The sequence below is a fragment of the Seriola lalandi genome, unplaced genomic scaffold (assembly GCF_002814215.2).
Source record: "Seriola lalandi dorsalis isolate HSWRI2012SDOR001 ecotype SW California unplaced genomic scaffold, Sedor1 jcf7180002054703, whole genome shotgun sequence".
In the NCBI taxonomy this organism is placed as follows: domain Eukaryota; kingdom Metazoa; phylum Chordata; class Actinopteri; order Carangiformes; family Carangidae; genus Seriola; species Seriola lalandi.
Window position 1 is genome coordinate 684,766 of NW_019525256.1, and position 22,680 is coordinate 707,445.

Consider the following 22,680-nt stretch of genomic DNA (forward strand, 5'->3'; position numbering starts at 1 on the left):
CGGTCACATCCCTGCAGAGCAGATATCCAACACACAACCCATCTAAAAAAAAAAGTGTTGGAATGCCTTCAAGTGCTGTCGGAAATATGATGATTACGAATTCAGCACACAAGCCTGGACAATATGGTTTTAATTTGACATGTAGGGGACTGTTAAAGGGAAATGAACACCAAAGTAAATGAAAACACTGAATAGTAAGAAAGTGGTTAAACTGATGATATGTAGCTATACATGTTAACATATATATATATATATTAATGGCTGACGCACATACAAGAAATCAATTAACTGATATTACTTAAACATAATCAGAGCTGAAACATTTAATTGACTGACATGAGAAAAAAGCAAAAATTTTGATTAGAGCTGCAGTGAGCAGTCAATTAATTGGTTAACAGAATGTCTGCATCTATTTTTACAATCACTTTTTCAAGCAAAAATCGCATTTGATGGTTCTTGGCCTCACATTAGTTTTTTTCAGACTAATGGTCAGAATTTCTTTTACAAAGCAAATGATTAATCTTTCGATCAATTAAGAAAGATAAAGAGATACTTTTAAAAAGTGTTGGTTGCAGACCTAATCGTCATTGATCAATTTATCAAAAACATTTTTCATGTAAAAAATGTTCTTCTTCCAGGTTTTGCAGCTGTGAAATTCGCCGAGAAAACAATTAACAAATAATTAACAAATTAATCAATAATGAAAATAATAGTTAGTGTGGGGCCTAAACATAATCAGCAAGGGCAGTAATTCTAAAACTGTTAGAATAATTTACCGGCTGTTCACCTTCAACTTGTTGACCAAGAGAGTGGGCTGAATTCCGAGCAGCACTTGAACTCCTCAGCAGTAGTTGACTGGAGGGAATGGAGCTGCGACGCTGGTGTTGTTTTCTCCACCACACATTCATATTAACTGTCAACCCAGCCGTGACGACGTGAGCTGCTCGGGACCTTCAGCACGGGAAACCACCGTGAATGGACTAGACTACCACACAACCGAAAACAGCAAAAGCTCACCTTTTTTTCTCTTCACTGAGGAAAGGAAAGAACAAAACAAAAAACAAACAAAAAAAACAGCTGTGTACCTTTGCCAGTGAGGAAAGCGCGTGGGGATGCTTCGCGCGGGTCTATTGAGAGAAACGCGCGCGCTTAATGATTAGTGTTTAGACAAGTAGCCAATTAACCAGTAATTACGTAAGTAGCGTTTAAACCGCCTGTGTGGTTCGCGTGTCTGCTAGTGGGCTAAAATTAGAACAACACGGAGCCAGCGGAGGACACGATAGTATTTATTCAGTAGGAGTTTTTCATTTTTCATCAACGCACCTTGGATTTCAGTCGTTATCACAAAGCAAGTGTGGAGCCGAGGACGACGTCAAAACAATTCAACACAGGTAAGCTAACATTCCTACAGCTAAATATGTCATGAAATGTGAGTATCAGGTTCACTGTATTGAGAAGTAGAAGTATGTAATATAATTTTTGCCACCATAAGTTATCCCTCTCTCATACTATAGTGTTTTTCTTAATACACGAGGTCCAATTTGTGTGTTTCTTTGTTTCCATAATGTAATGATAAACAAAACCATACAACATCCCATCTGGAGTCAGACTAAATTTTGGCAAGTGCACATATCTTGTTGCCGCCCATACTTAATATGCTGTTCAGTTAGGCTACACTGAGAAGGAAAACAATGAGTTATTCTTAAGGTTATTTATTTATTTATTTTTAAAGGGTATATAAAAAGTACTTTTCCAGAGTAGTTCTGCTTAATTTCAATCAAGTCAAATTAACAATCATAATAAAACTTGTGGTTATTAAAACTGTGTATGTTGAAGATAATTCTGTTGATTTATTTTAATTGTATTAGTGAAGGCAATGTGGTTAATGAACATTCACTGAACTGAGTAAATTATTGGATAAACCTGTATTAGATTGATTGGATCTGATACCACAGGATTAATGAGAATCAGGGCAGTCAATAGCTCATAAGTATGACATGACAGAGACCCTGGTCTAACACATTATGCAGGCTGACATAACCAGCCACCCTCCTGGCATCCATCCAGCCTCACTTCATTATTTTGTGGGGACAGCGCTTGGCTGCAAATCCTGAAGTGGCGGTTGCCTGTATTACTGCTGCCTTCTGAAAGGACGGGGGTTTAGGCGATTTAGCTGAATTCTGAGCTTCTGTTGTAATTCTCTCCTTGATGTCATTTCTGTGCTTTCTTAGACTTAGTGTCACAAGCTCCAACTCCACTCAGAGTGGACTATTAACACTTTGTTAGCCCCAGAAAGGATTAGAAAATATTCCAGCATAAGGTGTCTTATGAATAAATATCATAAATAAACTCTAGTTCCCCTCTGTCTCTCACCTTTATCTGCCGTTTTGGGAAAAGAAAGGCTTCTAGCGCAGTGGGCTGGTAATAGGGTTGGATGCGCTTCACCTCCACTCACTGCCAACAACATCCGGAGTCACTTGCCAGGAATTCCACCTTTGCTATTTGTTTCCCTTGGAGGGAAAAGTGTGTTATGTGGAATATAGAGAGGCACGCAACAGGGAGGAACATCCAGCTTGGATTAAACTCACAGACCAGAGAAGAGGGGTTGTAACAAGAGGAAGCACTCTGGCTTTGCAGCATGGTGGACGGGTTCCTGGCATCTAGCTTGGGCAAGTCCGATGCCAGATTCCTTCTTTTTGCCGCCTGCCAAAGCCCTCCACCCCATCGTCTTTATCAAAAGCCCTTACTGCGATTCCCCTCTTTCAGTTCTGTCGCTACGCTATCAATCATATCTTGCTCTCAGCAGACTCTTCTGCTCATTAAGGATGTGAACCTGTAGGTAGCCCGCAGCCCCCTAGACATTCATCTCTCTCAGCAGGGTGCAGAGCCTCACATCTGGAACAGCATTTCAAAACATGGCTCTTAGCAGACATGTAGTGTACGCTGAAGGAGATTCAATACATTTTTAAAGGCTGCCTTTCAGCAGACGCAGTGCCAAGCATAAAATTAACATCACTTGAAGTGCACTGCTCATACACAAACCTGTAATGGTTTGTAATTTGCCAGAAAGGCAGGATAAAGCAGGTGCAGTGGATAGTGTATATTCCAGTGGAGTCACTGGTGATGATAGTTGGCTGGCTTCACATCCCATTCCCTTTGTCCCTCTCTTTTGCTGCTCTGTTTTGTGTAAAAGGTTTCAGCCAAGACAAGTTGAGCTGCTTTAGTGTGTGTGTGTGTGTGTGTGTGTGTGTGTGTGTGTGTGTGTGTGTGTGTGTGTGTGTGTGTGTGTGTGTGAGAGTGTCAGTGTGAGTGTCAGTGTGAGTGTGTGTGAGAGAGAGAGAGAGAGAGAGGACTGCAGGGTGTAGCCCCAGACTTCTTTCTTCCCCTCAGGCACTGCTTCCCTGTCATGAATACGCCTTTGTGCTCCAGAAAGACACACAACTAAGGTGGACAACTTGAGAGGAGAGGAGAACACACATTTGTTTCTACACAAGTGTAAAAATAGAGGAAGGTGTGACGTGACCTTTTTTTTATAGCAAAGACCTTATGACTTGCATTTGCAATTGGGATCCTACAACTAAAAATCCTTTAGTTAATTCAAGAAATATATTTTCTCTGAGATTCTTCTCAGTACTTTCCTCTATATGTCTGTAATTAATAGTTAAATCCAACATGTGCAAACGATGGTTCAAAATGCCTCACATTTCATAAGGTAAAAGTAGTGTATCATTTACTGTAATTAGTTAAATATGTGTGATTGTGGTAGATTTCACAGCCCTTTTATTAGCTTTGAAAATGTCCTTCGGTTTAAAAATTCAATCAACATTGTCTGTACAGGGGTGTAAAAAGGATTACTTGGGGATATTGTAATGTGACAAAGAATATTTTCTTGTTTGTTTGTTTTTAAAATAAGCACATGCCAATGCCCTTGTCTTTAATGTGGTGCATCCACCTCCAGGAGAATGGCACTGACGTACCCACAGAGCCCTGGCCTGTTAACCCTCACAGCCACAACAAGCCATCCCCAGATAAACCATAATGCAGCTTCGTACAGCCGCCCTGTCACAACACATGTGTCACCACTCAGCAAGAAGAGCGCCGGGTGAAACCCTAAGGGCTCTGAACCCAGCTTAGTCACGCCACCGCGGCCAAGACGGCCCTCCACCATTTGCACACTGCTCTGATGACTCTTGACAGGCTGCAAGCTGGCACAAACACAATCTAAGATGCAACCAAAAAAAAAGAAAATATCATCAATATCATACAGCATAAGAGAGGAATGTCAGAGGAGGCTGCCACTTGGCTGGCTGTTATTTTCATCATCCCACCCTTTTAAAACGAACTTACCACTGAGACAGGAATGTTGATATGGACTGATTCTGCAAAAGCCTAAATTACATTCAAAGACTACGTCTATTTCTGCCCAATGCCAATATGGAAAAAAACAATACAATAGTTTTTTAATCTTGCAAAGCTTGCAAAGCAGCTAGATTTCTCAGGAGCGAGAATCCATCTTGCCAGGCTCCAAGATATTCACTGGTGGCTGAACCACAGTGGCTTGGGCCAATCAGTGTCCTATGAGGAAGAAACTACTGGCAGGTAGAGGTATGTCTTAGGTGTGATGACAGCAAGTTCGTTAACAGCATTGATGGCTCCTAAAGAGGTTAGCATAGATGCTGCTATAGCATCAATCCTATCAGAACCTGAGAGCATGGATGCAGAATCTGATTATCACCTGCCAAGTATTTTTCAAAAGCACCTCCTCTTTCCGAAACACTTTTCAATGGAGCCTTCCCAGATGGTTCTGTGTAGCAAACCGTCTGGTGTGTCAGGTTAATAAGTTATCACCAACATATTATCACCGTTGGATGTAAATTACATGTGTAATTCTCCAATGTGAGCGTAATTCCACTAAACTGGCCTTTAAAAAAAAAAAACCTTCCTTAGATCATGAAAATGTGCCTGTTGTCTTCTTTTTCATTATAATATTAATCAGGCATAGAGATATGCGCTGATCTAAATGCCATCTGGCTTTATTATCAATGCCTTGAATTATGCCACAGACACATTGTTACTGTACATTACATCCAGTATGCGTGCTCAGCACTTGAGCTACAAAAATATACAAGTATTAGAAGAAGTAGAACAAATGAAAATAATGGTACTAATTTAAGAAAGGAGGGCAAAGGTATCACACTGCATGGCTCTCTGAAACATGTTTTGCAAGTGTGCCTGGACATCCTGTGCAAAAGTTTGCACACATAACTGTAAGTAACGTTTATGTGTGCACAAGGAGGTGTTGCATTTACTAAAGCGCTGTAGGAGCATTTTGAGCCAGGCTGTTTAACAGTAATCTAAATGAGGGCTCACACGTCTTACTTAAGGCACACAAAAGGCACACAACTAAAACATTTTGTAAGCATCTCAAATCCTACACAAATTCCTAAGCAAGGATCTAATGTCACACATAAGTATATTAAGGAGAAGACCTATGAGGTTTTCAGCGCACCCAAGTTTCCGTGAAAGCCCAAAGAGCATAGATTCAGTGTTTTGGCATTGATTTATTTTTCGAGCATGCCTCTGCAAAGCCTCTTTGGCTTTTATGTCTAATTGCCCAGCGTGGTTATTCTCAGTGTTTCTGCGCGAATGTGGTCCACTCTACTAGCGGGGGGCTAATTGCTTGCTATTTGAGTGTCTCAGTTTTGATTCATGGCGTACAGTGCGTTGTTGTTGCTACTCTGAAGGAGAACTTGATGTCATGAAACCTATTATCTATTCTCTATCTGTTCTGTCTTGCTGTGTGCTTCACCCTCTGATGCCAGCACTTGCACACTCTCCGCCCCCACGCCAACAGGCATATTGACGGAATGAAGCTTCTCCATACTGAGAAGAAGTGGGCTGTATCTTGGCTTAGAGTTCTCAGTTACAGTATGACGATCAACATCAGATGACTTTCTCTCCTACAGTTTATTAGTCATTAGCCCGCTTTCTTCCTGGTGTTTACCTGCAGTTTTCTACTTTGTACGTGGATAGTGTCTAGATCCAAGTATGTACATTAAAATAACAATTTTTCATAATGTACTGCAGAAGATAGAAGTGCTTCAGCGAAAGGAGAAGAAGACAGGAAGTAGATGTACACTGTCCAGATTTCAGAGCATTAAAAAAGAAGGCCAAAACACACAATGTAAACTGTATACATCTACATAAAACACTGGTAGTGCTAATTCTCCAGTTGGGTGCCATTAAACCATGGGAGAACAATAGGATGCAACAAGATGTCTTAATTGAAGGAAAACTATATAGAAAATGTTTGTTTCTTATTATTAGTTCATAGTATTAATCTGTAGAGTGTGACATTCTCCTCATTGGTTCACACATCTGATGTTTCCGTCTCATTTCTCGTCTCTTCAGTTCAAGCTGGAGTGACATTACAGTGGCATGCATCATGTTCATCATGATTTATTCACTCAATCTGTTCCATTGCACTTTGTCGCATTTTGCTTTTACAGATTTAATGATTTTGTGTGTGCTTCGTAGTTATTTTGTACATGTCTGTACATTTCTGTGTCCATATTTTTTGTATTGTTGAAGAGTCAACAGTTTAATATGTGTGGCGAGAAGTGTTTTCTGACTAGTTGTGAAGGGGTTTTGTGTCATATTTGATTGGAAATGGAACATTTGCAATAGCACCTAGAGTTGATGTCAGTGTACTTTCCCAGTGGAATTCAGTCTTGAGTGTGCATGTAATACAAGAGAGAAAGGAGGATATAAAAGGCTATGCATCAAAGTGTTGCAGGTGACCAGGTAACACTATGAAGATACAACAGGTACTCCACATGTGACAGATTTCTGTGGCTCTGTCCCTGTCAAAACACATCAACATTCAGTTTCTGTGTGTGTGAGCACAGGCAGCAGGCATCAAACTAAAAAAGAAATGCAGGGGAGCAGGGACAGCAGTGCCAGTACTCAAGTTTTCCCTTCCTGTGAGATTCAAAGTTCCTGCCGTGAGATCACAGAGCTCTGAGGAAGCTTGGTGTTGAATCTCCTTTCAATGCAACCACAGGCAGCTCTTTCAGGGCTACGCCCACTTATCTTCTCACTGTGGAGATGTATCACTTAGATTTGGTCCACCACACAAACTGTCACTGTAAACACACACACACACACCTGTCTGTTTCTATACAGGAATAAGTACTGACATACACAAGAGCTGACACTGACAAGAGCTGACATTGTCAAGAGTGACTTATAAAAGGATTTTTCTCACTTTGTATATATGCACAAGGTTACTGTCAACGCACTTCCCAGTGCTTTATACATGTGGAATACGTTTCAGACAACTTTCCTGCCAGTTTGTTCCCTCAAATTGGCCATTTCCGGTGAACTGTCTCACCAGTAAAATGATCTGTAAGACATGGCACATGGTTCAGCACTATGGTTAAGCATTAAAACCATTTACGTGTCTTTACATTGTCATCAAGTTGCAGTTATATTTGGTCTGTTAAAAATAACAGAAAATATGGTATTTGTATTATCAGGATTTGACAGTTAATCACAGATAATCACAGTTATTCCTAGATGATACACATGGATAGACTGTTTGTCTACGATTAATCATGTAATTTGTCTTATTTAGCAGTTTTCAAGTTGTAAGCATTTCCTTTACACACAATCTGTAGCCATCGTGGAAGATACGGTGTGCAACAACTTAACCAAAACAGATGTTAAGATTTAGGCAGTGAATTGTTACCTTGTTCATCTTTGGGAAAATTAACAAGGTCAAAAACAATGAATTGTCCTTAGCTGAGTTAGGAAATTGTAGTCCAGTCATTTGATAATGTTCTGGTTTAAACCAGATGACAAATGCATTATAACTGCTAATTTTACTGCAATAAAGAGGGAGTTTTTTATAAAATATTTTTTTCCCAGAAACACATAATTATGATAACTTATTGAGATCTTCACCCATATAAATTTGTATAATAATAACACAGTCCTATGTTTAATCCATTATTTTTTTTTCTGTAATCATAAATGTATAGCCAGTATGCAGATGCACTTTGTTAGTCTTTATTTGGTTTGTGATCTTGATGCACTGGGTGTGTTCGTTCGCATTTATGGTAATGGAATATGGCAGAACAAAATCTTACCAACATACTCCCGCCTGCAGAATTCCCTGTTCAACAATTTATCTTCCTGATTGTGAGCAGTTGCTAAGATGTGACACAGTGCATGCTTGTGTGTGCTGTGAAGACCCTCTCGGGCCACTTGGGATCTATTTTGATGTGAAAACCACAGACATGAACTCTTTTCACGGCTATCTGTTTCCCTAAGGCTCGGAAACACTTACTACAAACCTGGCCAAAAGAACAGGGAGTAAACACTTCACAGACACACACACACACACACACACACACACACACACACTCACACAGAGTAATACAGCATACACTCAAACACATGCTGGATCGATTAGCATTTTTGAGAAAATGACTTTGAAAGAGCACAAAGTTTATTAGAGGCATGTTTCATACTTCAGAATCACTGTACAAACGAAATCTGCCCCCATGCATGGCTTAAATATCAGTTTTTCTTTGACTGTTTTTCATTAAATGCAGGTTGAGATCGAGGAAGTGGAACTTCGAAACACTCTTAAAAAGCCACAGCTGACAGAATGAAGATAACAAGCAGATAAGCTAAAAGCCCCCCCCATATATTGTTACACTGTTTACTGTCAGCCTGTTTATTTTTCAGGTTGCTATTTGACACAGGTGGTGGTTTACAGAGTGAGGGTCATAGTTTACCAATCGTAATAACATAAATGCCTGCGACCAAAGACAGAACCACTTTCATCATAAAAACCACCTCCTGTTGATATTGTGCAGCAATTGCAAACGAAATGTGAAAATAAAAGCTGCTGGCAGTCGTACAGTCCTCATATCTAAGACGTGCAGCAGAGGAATGCCTGTGCAGAAAAACAAAAATGGATGTGCTCAGTCAAACCTTGACTACCTGAAAACAGTGCAAAGTTGAATGGTGAAGCACAGCCGGATTTCTTTTATTAATGTGTTACACTCACACTTTTTACTAGAGTTATACCAATAAATCTGCTAGGCCAATATATTGACCAATGTTGTTGACCAATTTAGATTGTAGACATGCTGGCATCAGTGTATATGTCAGCCAATAAGTAGCCAGAAATGGCAGTACAGTAATTTATAAACAGTGTCAACATTACATAATCAGATCTTTAAAACTAATTAATATTTGAAACAATGGGTCCTTGGTTTCAGACAGAAGAAGACAAAAACAGGCTTCTCATTTATAGCTAATGACCTGCATTTTACTTTCTGAATCGACAGTAGCTACCGAGTGAGCTTATTGAGCTAACGTTACATCCATGAGCTGGTTGAAAAAGCTGTCCACGGCTGACATTTTCATGTTTCTGGATGGCTTTTAGAACTTTTAAAATAAGAATTGGTCATGGCTACATATACAATATTTTGCTAACAGACTGAGTCAAAAGCTTACAGGTACCGGGCAAAACGTCAGCATCCTCATGATGCATGAACTGGATGTGTTCTTGTACTGCATTGTGAAGCTAGTTAGTCCCATTAAGGGGTCACAAAATGATTAATAAGTTAGGATTGAGATTTCTGCTACTTTTATTCTGAAATTCTACAGGATTACTTCTTTAAATTGAAAACGATTCAAATGACACAATCAAATGAAAACATACTTTTTTAAAACTATTCATAACTCACTGACAAAGGTCAAAAAGGTTGGAAACACTTTTCTAGGGTGTGATATTTATTTGATATAAATTTTTTCCACAGCTTGCTGGAACTACAGGTGTAAGCATCTTCCACCTTCAATTTAGTTGTGGAAAACAAAAATGAAGCTCTTTAAAGGAGCTATTGCTGAGGCTAGTGCTACATAGTTACCAGTCTAGAGGAAACATGAGTCCAGCATCAAACTTCATTCCTTTACTCGCTAACCAGCAAGCCTCGGTCCATCTCGTCACTTTCTGATAGCAACTCACTGTAGCCTCCAATCTGCCCTGAAGACGTAGCACTGCTCAGAGGACGTATTGTAACCTCTCGTCTTGTCAGGCAACCATCGCCACCACCCGCTCCCGGCAAGAAACTATGTTCGGCGGAGGGGAAATTTTACAAATTGTAAAGTCTGTCTCCATTTACATCACTCACATTGTGCAGAGATTGGTTTTCATCCAGAGGTCACTGCTGCTCACCTGTTTCTCTAGATTTCCTCTTGAAGAACAATGCAGTTGTATGGTTGTGGGCGATGCTCTTTTTGGGGAAAGTAAACTAAAATGGATCTTTGTTTAAATGCAAATAAAGTTACCCAAACAATACCCAAATTTAATCCAAATCCCTAATTAAAGTCTTCAAAGCTGCCAAAGACTCTGGATATTATTAGAATGTGGATTTCAAAAATAGCTTGGTTTGAGGAAGATAAAATAACACATACAGTATACTGTATGTGTGTGAGGGGCCAGAGTTTGACATTAGTAGTGTGGTCCCAGAGCACGTTGGTTGACTATCATGGCCTTAGCTGACTTTCTTTCCAAAATATTTGAGGACAGTACAAGCTGTGCATGTCTGAGTGTGTGTGCGCCTGTCTATCTCAGCGCTGGAGGGAGTGAGTCAATCACAGCAGCAGAAATCATCCCTGCGGGCGATCTGTCTCCACTCATGACAAGGCTCCTAAGGCACTTATCTTTCCTTCTCTGACTCATTCCATCTATCCATCCCTCCCTCAGTCCTCCCTCTATCTGCTCCTCCACCTCTTCCCATTCTCTCCTCCTATTCTCTATCACTCTGCCTCCCTCCCACGGTTTGTCTCGTGCCCTGGCACTGCAATTAACTTCTCATCATCAAAGGGTGTAATGAAAAAGAAGGCGAGATAGAGAGTTAGACAGAGGTAGGGAAGCTGTGAGAGAGGGAAGATAAGAGGGATGAAGCCAGAGGAGCTGTGACTGAACAGAGGTGAAGCAGTGCCTCACATACACACTCACACGCACTCGCTTACACTTGTACACACTCACAGGTTCTCTTTTTTTTCCTCAAAATACACACTCTGTTAAACACAATCACACACACACACACATAACTCGCACTCGCTCTCAGTCACTCTCACATTCCTGCGAGTTGCAGACAGAAATAGAGAAAGAGAGGGATGATATCCCCCCAGGAGATTTTTCTCTCCTCATTCCTTGTTTTTATTTCTCAACCCGTTTCTCCCTTCCTCTTTCACAGACGCACACACACTTGTTCACAGTCTCCCCCCTCCTCCTCCTTTTCTTTGAAGAACAAGAAGTATTGCTGTACATGCAGGGAAGCTGCTCTGTCGGTATTCTCGTTTTTTTTTTGTTATTTTTTTTTTTCACCCCCCTCAGTTCAGAGAGCTGTCAACTGTGACCGCTGTTGAAAGGATGTCAGCAAGAGAGACAGAGGGAGAGGGAGAGAGACACAAGGAGAGAGAGAGAGAGAGATTGAGACTGGGGGATGAAAGAGACAGTGAAAGAGGGAGGGGGAGATGTCGAGATGGTTGGTCCCTACGGAGGGCAGAGGGAGTGATGGCATGCTTGTTTCTTTGTGCCCAAGCAAACGTAGCAACAGCAGCAGTGAGGGGAGGTGATGGAGAGGAAAATAGCTGAGGGTAAAAAAGCAGCTCAGGGGGGAAATGAGAAGGGCCAAAGCTGCTAATTAACCATGGCACTAGCGCTCAATAACAGTGACATAATTGGCCCTAGTTGGTGGTCCTTGGTGGGGGAGCCCTCAGCAGAGGAATCTAGCGCACACAAGTACAATGACAACACGCCATAAAATGTGAATAATCCATAATGTAACACAGTGGATTATGACCAAAACTGTAATAGCTGAGTAACAGGCTCCATCGGGCAGTGAGAGGACAATCAAACCTCCTGCAGCTGGATCCTCCCTGTAGTTCAGCCATATGCAGCATTTGTTAGTAAATATTTGAAGTACACTGTATTGTCTTTTTTCCCCAAGTATCACATCTGTACTTTCAGTCCATGTCACTGTTAACTCACTCTGTTGGCCTGAGGCAAGTGTAGAAAATCACATGTTCTCTGATACACATGGAGTCACCATCTGATCCTCTTCACCTGTCGTACGTCGACTCATATTGTTTCCAGATCCCACTCCCTTTGCACAGGTCCCTCCTCAACCAGTAGCAGTCGGTGTTTACATGTGGCCTCTGACATGCAAACACTGTCAGTTGGCAGTGTTAATTCAATTCAGTTTAATTTTATTTATATCAGATCATAACATACATTATCTCAAGGCACTTTGCCATCTGTGGGTGTGTGTAGTCCATTATGGGCAAAGTTGCAGATCAATGAGTTTGGCTTCTTTATGCACTATTTGATTTTCATATAATATTTACAAGTGTTTAATTTTCTGGACGGGCCAAAAATAAGCATTCTCATCTTGTTATTTTACCTCTATTCAGTTTCCCAATTTAACTACCTGAAAATGTACTATATACAAATATATAACTATATTTACATATACAGACATATCACCAAGTCCTACATGTCGAATTTTGGACTGCTCATACCATGTTTACCCAGTGTGAGCAACATGTTAGAAGCAGCAGTCCTTATGCTCCGTGTACGTTTATACAGGAAGTGTTTAAGCAAAGTATTGAAACAAAAATACACAAAAAATGTAGTTATGCACATAAAACAGGAAAAAAAAACTTGGAGCATAAAGACGTAAAGGCTTGAGTTTATGTGCGTATGGCGCGAGTAAAACGCAAGCCTGTGTGGACAGCTTGATTGACTAAAACAGAAAACACGGCTGAAACACTTTCTGTGTAGACATGCCATTAGTCTGTCCCCAGGGTGGTTTGTCACAGGGACATGCACCTTCACTACGACACATTGCCGATTAACTGGGGGCTCTTGTTCATGAGTTGGGATAAGATGGGGTGCAAAATTGACAAAATAGACAGATTAGTGCTTCAGCTGCAGTGATGCAGAAATAGTACCGGGCTGTTGTAGTTGACTGTTGATCTTAAAGCATGTCTGATAAATCCTTAAAAGATACAAAATGTAAAGCTGTTCCATGTAATCCATTACTCCCTGCGGCTGGTAGATAGGTTCAGTGAGAACAGCACAGTCTGAGGTGTTTCAGTGGTTTTAGGTGTGTCTGATTAGTCTGTTAAAAGCAAACACTAGAAAAGCAGGCTACAGAAATAAAACTGTGCATCCAAGCAAAGCAGGGAGCTTATTGAAGCGGACATTTTAATCAGCTACCCAACAGGGGTAAGGCTGAGATGGTGTCGCCTCAGTTTGGTCTGTCAAGATGGGTTGTGGGCGATGACATCTCCTCATGCGGGCAGGTGGAGGAGGGGCGGGAGAAGCTTTGAGCAGGAAAGGTGGTGAGAAGGAGGTCCAGCCGCTTATGCCTCAAACAGCTGGCTTTGCATTTTGCATGAAGGGGAGGAAACAACAGCGAACCAAATGACAGCCATTCACTGTGATCAAAAAGACGATATAGTTACAGACTTTGGCTCTCAGGCCCCTCGGTGTCTTGATGGTAAGACTCTGCTGTCAGATTTTAAAAACTTCAGTTGGTGGGTTAGTACTGCTCGCTGCCAAGTAATGTGTCGACCTCATGTTTCTTCTTATCTGCATCACTTATATTTAAAACATAATGCAATATGGCTTCAAATATTTGCATTGTTTAGGAACTGACAAAAATTAACATTCATTCAAATCAAACGGGCACTGTGTCTGTTGGATACCTCTTGTCAATTTGTTTGCCTTTTGCACTGGACCCACTGGCACAGTGAGTGCACATTTCCTCTTCTTCCCAGATTTCCATGCTGTTGACATAGCGTCCCAGAGTATTTCCACGCGTGGGATCCATTTCACTGAACAAATTGGTGTCAAACATCTCGCTAACTCTCCTACCACCTAATCAATAGGGAATTCATGGTGTGAGTGGGTGTCATCTCTCCATCTGTGCCCCACTTGTTACGTATCACAGAGTTGCCAGCCATCTGCCAATTTTTAGTGCTCACCATTATCGTAGTTCAGTTTTGTCACACAGCTTGCACAGAAGCTGGTTACTCCTCCACGCAACACCAGCGTGTTTGCCAGAATCATAGACAAACTTGTTAACATTTACCACATCATTAGGAAGGCATATGCAAAATGCTTGTGAAATTTATGGAGATGACGTGTTCGCTGTTAATCTGCACAAATAGTCTACTGTTGCTGGTGCTGAATTTACTAATGATAAACTTATTAATTGACAGAACATTGAGGAATGCACTGTATGTACAAAAGTAACCTCATTTTATCACTCTGTTTCCACATCTTTTGAGCTGGATATATATTTCTTTGATGAGAAATACAGCTGATTTCAGTGCTTTGTTGTCCACTTGATCATGCGATTTCCATTGTGCTTCTTTCCAGACCGAAATTGGAGAGAGAGATGACCCTCGTTTTGTCCATGAATCCTTTCCTGGACCCAGAAGGAGACCCTCCGCTCTCCGCATATCAGCCCATATGGGAATCAGAGCGCTGCACCAAGACTTGCCTGTCAAACTCTGCCCCACCATGCAGCTCTGAAGAGCAAATTACACAAGGTACGCACGCCAACACAGATGTTCATTCAGTCATTTATTTAAGCTTGCCTTAATCAGATGCTGTTCCACAAAAAAAGATCAGACTGTGGTAGCTGAGTAGATTGAAATAAGTCAGCTGTACAGAAGTACCAAACAGTCCTGGTGGTGACTTGATATCTGATATGGATTCTTCTTATAATTCAATCTATGGCCCTCTGGCTTCAAAATAAGAAGCTTTTTTGTGTGTTTAAATTATGAAAAAATACAGCAATATTTAGTCTCATGTCCAAGATGTGGTAACATTAAATAGTCCCATAGTGCATTTGATTTATGGTAGTGTTTTCTCTCTCTGCAGAACCTCCCTGTAGGCGAGTTCCTGATCATGTTTCAGTGTCAAGGATTGCATACTTCAAGAGAAAGTTCGTTGATGATGATGATGAGCCTTCCTTCAGTTTCAGGACATACTGCCAGACTGTAAGTATTAATACACTGATATTCCCGGTTCAGAGCATACAGTGCTAAATTACTTTATTTAGGGTTTCTGTGGCTGAATTTTAGACCTTAAAATGTCTTAAATACAATTTTGACATCTTTAAAGTCTTAACAATTGATTGGTTACGATATTTGATATTTGAATTGATTATGAAGTTAATGTTGCTGTCATAATGTTGCATTAACTTCAGGTTTGCTTTTACATGCATTTTTGGGAAAAAATTGTATTGATCACAGTGTAACAAAACTACAAAACAAAACCAACATGGAGCCAATAACCAATAATGCGAACTGTGCAGCCCAGTCAGAATTTATTGGAGCATACACAGCTAGTGTGTCGTGATGTGGTGTGTGAGCTGATGTGGTGTCTCCTCCCATAAAAAAAAAAACAAAATTCTGGGAGTAATAAGTTTGAATGATATATTGTATTAGACTGTACTTCTGCAAACAGGGAAGATCATTAAAAAAATCTCTTTTGGTCAAATTGTATGTTGAAGAAATCTCTGCTTGCCCATATAACAGTTATTGTTAAGTGAAGACATGCAGATCAAGAGAGATCATAATTCACTTTATAGTGTGCTTGACATTTCAGATGCTTATGAATCATCATAATTCTGTGTCTTAATGACGTACTTTTGCGTGACTGCAGCTAGGGGTGGGCGATAAGGCAAAAATATCATATCACGATTTTTTAAAAATAAAATCACGATTTCGATTTTATCATGATCTTAAATTGGAAAAAGAAAAACAGACAATTTAGACCAAAGAACCTTTCTTAACAGATTTTATTTCAAATAGTCGCAGTTTTGCCTGCATGTGCAAACAACGTAAAGTTTAAGTTAAACAACAACAACATTCTAATAAAGTGCACTCTTGCAAAAGTAGTAACATAAAGTAAAATATCAAAGACATTACTGACAGTCATTTAAACAGGATTTATTTATCAAAACACTAAATAGCTTATTGAAACGCAAAAATACAAACTAAAGTGACTGTGGTTATCTCTTTTAGTGCAACAGTTTTGAACAAAAAATATCAAACTGCAATGTGTATAACCTGAATTATCTGTTAGCTGTTTGGCTCTCAGCATACTGCTTGGGGTGCTTCCTCTTCAGGTGATTAAACAGGTTCGTCGTGTTACCACGCAACGTGCAAACGGTTTCTGTGCAAACTTTGCAAATTACATTTGCTTGCGCTTGATAAGTTGCGGAAAATCCAAACCAATTCCATATAATGGAGGCGAAATTTTTTTAGCGACCAACTCCGTTTGGCTTTCAGCCATCGCTCTCCATGTGCTACCGCTACACACACAAACAAGGAGGCGGGTAGGAAAGCGCGTCACTGCCCGTAATTCGCTATGATTGGTTGGTCAGGTTGAAGTGCTACAGAGAAAATTAAATTTTATTTATGTAATGAACACATTTTGAACATTTTGAATTCTTGAAAAAATAATAACAAAAAAAAGCAACACGCCGAGTTGAATGTTTCTTTCAAATGAATTAAAAAGCTGAACTATAATTATCCATGTAGCAAACAAAAGCAAAAAAATGCTGTGAGCCATCATCCTTATATCGCCTTTGGGCTTTCAGAGGGTGTAGCGGAGCCTTGACCTGAATTTAAAAAAAAATTGGGAAAAAAAGCACTGTGTCACTAAACAATGAAAAATAAATATTTGCAAAATATCTGCATAAATATTTATTTTACCTGGCTAATGGGACTTCTGCTCCTGAACCTCTGCGCACAGCGTCTGCAAATCGGGGCTGTACGAAGTCACTTTCATCTTTACGCAGGACTGTAAGCTGTCGTCTGTGAGGCGTGAGCGGTGTTTGTTTTTAATGTAGTTCATGCAAATGAATCTGCCCTGGCATCATTAAATGTTCTATTTTCTTCAGATATTTTTCTTTGCTTACATTTTTCCATACTTGGCCTATCTGGGGTTGAAAGTCTCGACAAATGGACGGCGTTTTGGCGGGTATACCGGCTTCCGCAAGTGTGGCGTTTATTTTGAGCAACGAAAAATAATAAAATATAATTTTATTTTAATATATCAAGATCACAATAATCTTCCAATTTAGAACTAAAATTAAAAAAAAAGAATTAACACAAATAAAATACACTTCAATTAAATACTTATAATTTATTTTCCCAAGCCACTCGGAGCCACAGTATAAGGATGAAAGAGCCGCATGCGGCTCCGAAGCCGCGGGTTGCCGACCCCTGCCCTAGACGATCCCACGATCTCTGCAGTTTGAAAGATCGTCTTCACGTTGTAATCGTTCATGATCTAATATCGTCATATCGCCCACCCCTAACTGAAGCATAATATCTATGCTTGCTCACCTGCACAGCTCTCTTTTAGAGGGCTTGTTTGCATTTTGATTTGCAACAATATCTTAGTTAAAAAGATGAAAATCGGTGGCATAATCTAATCTCATTGAATCAGCATCCCTTTTTTTTTTTTTTTAAATAATTGACCAAGTTACACAGATCTAATGGAATGCTGTCCTTCAGGTTGCACCAGTTTTGGAGGAGCGTGCCCACGTGCTGCGTCTCTCCCTGGAGAAGATGAGATTCATTGACGACCCTGAGGCCTTCCTCCGACGCTCCGTTCTTGTTAACAACCTCCTTCGGCGTCTGCGAGCTGAGATCCTGCTCCAGAGCACTGACTGGTGCTTCCCACCAAACACAGCATTCGCCCCTGGCCCTTGCGTCCTCCCAGCCAGCACTAACCCTGCTCACCAGGCACTCCACGGAGCAGTACCCACCCGGATCTGCTTAGCACCACAGGTCGGACCGCCTTTCCGTAAGCGCTTCCGTATGGTCCGTGGAGGACAGGGGGATCTTCGCCCTGACTGTGCCCAGACTTGCTGCTGCATCTACGCAGCGGCAGCTGCTGCAGGACACTACCTCCACCTCCCGTTCTCCATGTATGATGCAGCACTCTCTACCTGCCCATCCACACCACACTCCTCCTCGTTTTTTCAGCTAGCTAGCCATAGTAAGTTAGGGTTGACAGTGGCCGTAGAAGAGCGTGATGATGAGGATGAAGATGTTGAAGAGGAGGATGAAAATGAAGAAGAAGATGAGAGGGAAGAGGAGGAGGAGGAGGAGGAAGATGATGAAAGACAAGCAGGGCCGTCTATTGATGTTGTTAAAGACAAGTCAAGCCAGAAAAGTAGGACTAGGACCTTGCTGGGTCATGCACACACAAGGAGAGAGGAGGACAGCTGCATGACAGGTAGAGTAGAAGAGGAGGAGGAGGGAGAGCAGGAGGAAGAAGAAGAGGAGGAAGACGAGGAGGAAGAGGAGCAGGTTGTGAGACCTTGTCAGTGGGCGTCAGACAGAGAGCTCCACAAGGTTAGCTTCTGGCACCGCAGGGCTCATAGACAATGATTGTGCTTTCTGAGAAATTACTTAAATTCTGTTTGAATGAAAATGTATTGATGACGACAACTGTCATCAGTTGAAGATTATTCAGATGAAGGTGTGAGTTAACTACACTATTGTAATGCCAAGTCAGCTTTATTTTAATGGTCTAATATACTCTACACAGACAAACTCAATTCAACTCTATTGCTAGTGTTACATTCAGATGAAAAATAGAAAATTCTTGGCCTCTCTTGGCACTGGAAACATTTCTCAAGCAATTATGAAGGCTAAGGTCACATGTGGTGGGATCTGAAATCCCAGAGGTGAAGTGAAGCTTGCTATTGCACTGTCTCCAAGACCATTTTGAAGCCCCACAGCACAAAACTGAAAGTCTCAAATGGGGCTTTATATTGGTGCAACGGTCTCATTTCAGGACCCTAAACAAGCCTATGAAATAAAGGGATGTGGATTTGCGAGTGGATGCTTCTGTGTGTTTATGTGTGCGTGTGTTTGCAAGATGATGTAGCATTTTAAAACTTGATTTTAGGCTGTTCTTTTTATTATTAAACATGGGTTACACATTATTATGTGTGCCTGTTGATTTTGATGCTGTCTCAGGCAATGGCGAGTGACTGTGCTGCAGCGGCGGCACATTATGTGTTCTTCACATTATTTTAAGAGACAACAATCATAAACATTGGAAATGTTAAATCGCAATTTCAAGTGCCTTAGTGTTTTTATAGATACATGTATATTGTGTGTTAATGTAATTGTTCTTGTTACTAAGTAGCTATCTTTCATTCCAAATGACTGCGTTTGACTAAAACAGGGCATGTAGTTAAATGCAGGGATTCATTCAAATGTTAAAAGGTTAAAGTAATTTTAAATCAAACTAAATTTCCACACCCGAAAAGTGTTCTGTTTGTTTTTTAGATCAAAATGCATGTTTTCTAGCACTACCTGTCTTGACAATGCTCAAATGTAAAGCCAACCTTAAAGGACAGTTGCAAAAGCCTTGAAAAGCAAAGTCAAAACATCATTTATATTTGTTTGATTCCAGCAGAAAAGGCTTGTTATGGTTCGGTAGGTCTGTCCATCGATGTTTATTTGCAAGAAATTATTTGAATCTAACAGCATGAAACAGGATCTCATACTATGAATTAAAGATTAAATGTCAGCATTATAATTAGATACTGTAAATACATATACACCAATGTGTGTTTTGCTGTTATCCGCCCAATCATATTTTATCAAATCAAACAAGCAAATGTTTCATCATCAAGCAAGAAACTCTTTTCTTTTATTTGAATCAAGAACTTTCAATATTAGCTGGAGCCTAATGGCTCTGGCCAATGTCATTCAAAAAATGAATCTGTGCAGACCCCAGTGTTTCCCATACATTGATTTATTTAAGGTGACCCACCACAATATCTCTTTTATGGGTAAGAGTATTGGTAACATCTTATTAAACTGAAGAGCTGCGCGCACCGCATCACTTCGCTCAGCCCCTCCTTGCCACGCTCTCACTCTCTATCTCACAAACACATCTGTCATAGTCTGGCCATCGAGAGTGCCGGGAGGAGCACCGCTGCATCGGTGGGCCATGAAAAAATTCATAAAGTTCTTACCATTTCTCTGCGTGTGTCTTTACCGGCCCTCTTTGTGTGTCTGTCATACAGGAATCTTTGGGAAACACTGGACCCCGTTAGCTTCGTATCACACCCCGAGCCGGGTTGCACAGGTAGCAGCTTGTCTCAGAAAAAGTCAAAATTAGCCTCATTCAGCAACTTTCTATTATCATGATCAACAACATACTTAAAGGAATATTTCAACATTTTGGGAAATAGGCTTATTTTCTCTCTTGCCGAGAGTTAAGTCAGAATATGGTTATCCCTTTCATGTCTGTACAGTAAATATGAAGCTGGAGCCAGGAGATGATTAGCTTAGAGGAAGAAATAGCTAGCCTGGCTCTGTCCTGAGGTAATAAAATTTGCCTACCAGCACCTCTAATCATCTCTCCTAACTCACCCCAAGAAAGCAAATAAAAATATTTCCCAAAATGTTGAACTATTCCTTTAACTATCACAGTATGCCCTGCCTTTGTAGAGTCACACCTGTGTGCGTTGCCCCAAGTTCCTGTCATTTTAAGCGTCTAGAATAATGCTTGGTAGAGTGAAATCACATTGGTTGTAGAAAATGATCAGCCTGTCTGGGTATAAATTGATGAGTATATACTGTATGTCATTTTAAAATAAAATAAATAATAAGCTGTACGACACCTTAGAGGAGCTGATGGACAGATACGTTTTCTATGTGATTAAAAGAATCAAGGACAGATAGAATACCAAACCAGTTCTACTCTACTCATGTGAGCCCTTCTGTCATGATGGCATGATCAGTGGTTTCTTATTTGTTGGTGTGTCTCTTGTTTGGCACTTCTGAAAATTAGGGTCCTCACACTGATGACAAACCCAAACCAAAGTTGTTTTAAAAAAAAAAAATGGAAATAAATTTTTGTCAGTAGTGATTATTATTTTTTTTTTTTTTTGTGATGTACTTAAGTCATTGGATGATCTCAGTTGGTTTGCGAGGTGGAATTATTCCTGCCTTTTCCTATCTTTTTTTTGACGTACAAAACTGACAGTTTGCATCCCCGATGGCATTAGTGTCATATCTTCAACAAGACGAGTACCAGCCTATTTAATTTTAATTCTCAAAACCCTGTGATTATCGGTGGTATTTTTCAAAAATGAAAGAATTTGACAAAGCAATATTTGTTTCTGAGACAAGAACATGTAAAACTACATTGTCTGTTATTAAAAACAACAAAAGAGCAAGTCTGCTCTGATAATTTTATGTGATGTTCTGTGACAAGTGTAAAGATCAGTAAAAGAAATGTTGAAAAAATATTGCTTCCTCTTTTATTCCTTCACATAACAACCATGCTGATTTTTGCAGCTTTCAAATACAACACAATGAGATGTGTGTATGTGTTAATGTAGGTGTGTGAATTCCTCTTTATTGTCTTGCCTCCCTTCCTGTCTGCTGTTCAGTGGAGTGCGGCACTGCAGCTTATTGCACGCGCCAAATGTCTCTCAGGTGTCACTTTGCTGCTCGATTCTTGTTAATCTTTTTGACATTACGCTCAGAGCAGTCACCTCCGCACTGCTCCCTGCACTCTCTGTCTTATCTATTGTCCCTGCAATATTCACTTTTGTTGCAACATAAAACAGACCCTTCTACCTGTATCCCATATAACCTCTAGATATGCACTCTTTGTACTCTTCTATACTCTGTCTACCAGCATAATGCAGTCTATGCTTACACTGTCACTGCGCCATCACTCGGCTTTAGGTTAAATGGTCTTTTGTTCCAGTAACAGTGCTCACTATGTGTGCCCTAATTACTGGATTATTTTCTAATACTGCACCGTTTTTGTGTGACATTGCTCCGGATTGCTTGAAAGCAGCTAAGCCATTATAGATACATTGTGTGTGTGTGTGTGTGTGTGTGTGTGTGTGTGTGTGTGTGTGTCTGTCTGTGTGTCTGTGTGTCTGTGTGTGTTGGGAGTATGTAACAGTGTGAAGTGGAGAGGTTAAATCACGGGTCTGAACATCTTGACAGCTCTGTTGCGAGGTGAGGATGGAAGATCATCTTTTCATGACACCTCTGCCGCAGGGCTGTGTGTATCCTGCCGCTCAGCCTGCCCCCGTCTCTCTCTCTCTCTCTCTCTGCTTCTACCTCACATCCCACAGTATCACTGTCTCAATTTTCATTAGTCTTACTATTACCTGACTGACCTTTTAACAGATATACTATTGTAAAAGCAGCATAAAGTACATGATCACAATTTCCAAATGAAAAATCTTCTTAGCCAATTTAGATGATTATATAATACCAAAGATGAAAATTCAAAGTGACTCCTTTAAACAGGTATCTGTATTTATTACTTGTGGTACCAGTGGTACCTAACCTTTTGTTGTCAGCTGTACCACCACAGCCCTGTCAGACCATATGTTCTTTAGAACTGATTTAACGTTAGATGTCATTTAACACTGTTGATTATGTTATAATGTAGTCATATATTTTTAAGATCATTGGTCTAGTAATTTTCAGGTCAGTTTTGAAACTTTTTGATTGGGGTACATGGTACTTTATTCACCAATTATCCAAATACTTTTAGCTAACTATTTC

The 22,680-nt window shown here is 40.4% G+C and overlaps 1 protein-coding gene across 1 annotated transcript; it reads left to right on the forward strand.

Annotated features, from left to right (window-relative positions):
• Positions 1-864: 864 nt before the first annotated feature.
• On the forward strand, positions 865-21,205 carry sertad4 (SERTA domain containing 4). Its single transcript, XM_023424082.2, has 4 exons — positions 865-1,391; positions 14,474-14,646; positions 14,981-15,099; positions 17,629-21,205. The coding sequence occupies exons 2-4, from the start codon at positions 14,493-14,495 to the stop codon at positions 18,508-18,510; spliced, it is 1,155 nt and encodes a 384-aa protein (XP_023279850.1). The 5' UTR covers positions 865-1,391; positions 14,474-14,492; the 3' UTR covers positions 18,511-21,205.
• The last annotated feature ends 1,475 nt before the right edge of the window (positions 21,206-22,680 follow it).

Bases quoted from the DNA above. Each gene is read 5' to 3' on its own strand.
- sertad4 (XM_023424082.2), top strand. From the start codon at position 14,493: ATGACCCTCGTTTTGTCCATGAATCCTTTCCTGGACCCAGAAGGAGAC. The intron at 14,647-14,980 runs GTACGCACGCCA...CTCTCTCTGCAG, and splicing joins TGAAGAGCAAATTACACAAG to AACCTCCCTGTAGGCGAGTT. The intron at 15,100-17,628 runs GTAAGTATTAAT...GCTGTCCTTCAG, and splicing joins TCAGGACATACTGCCAGACT to GTTGCACCAGTTTTGGAGGA.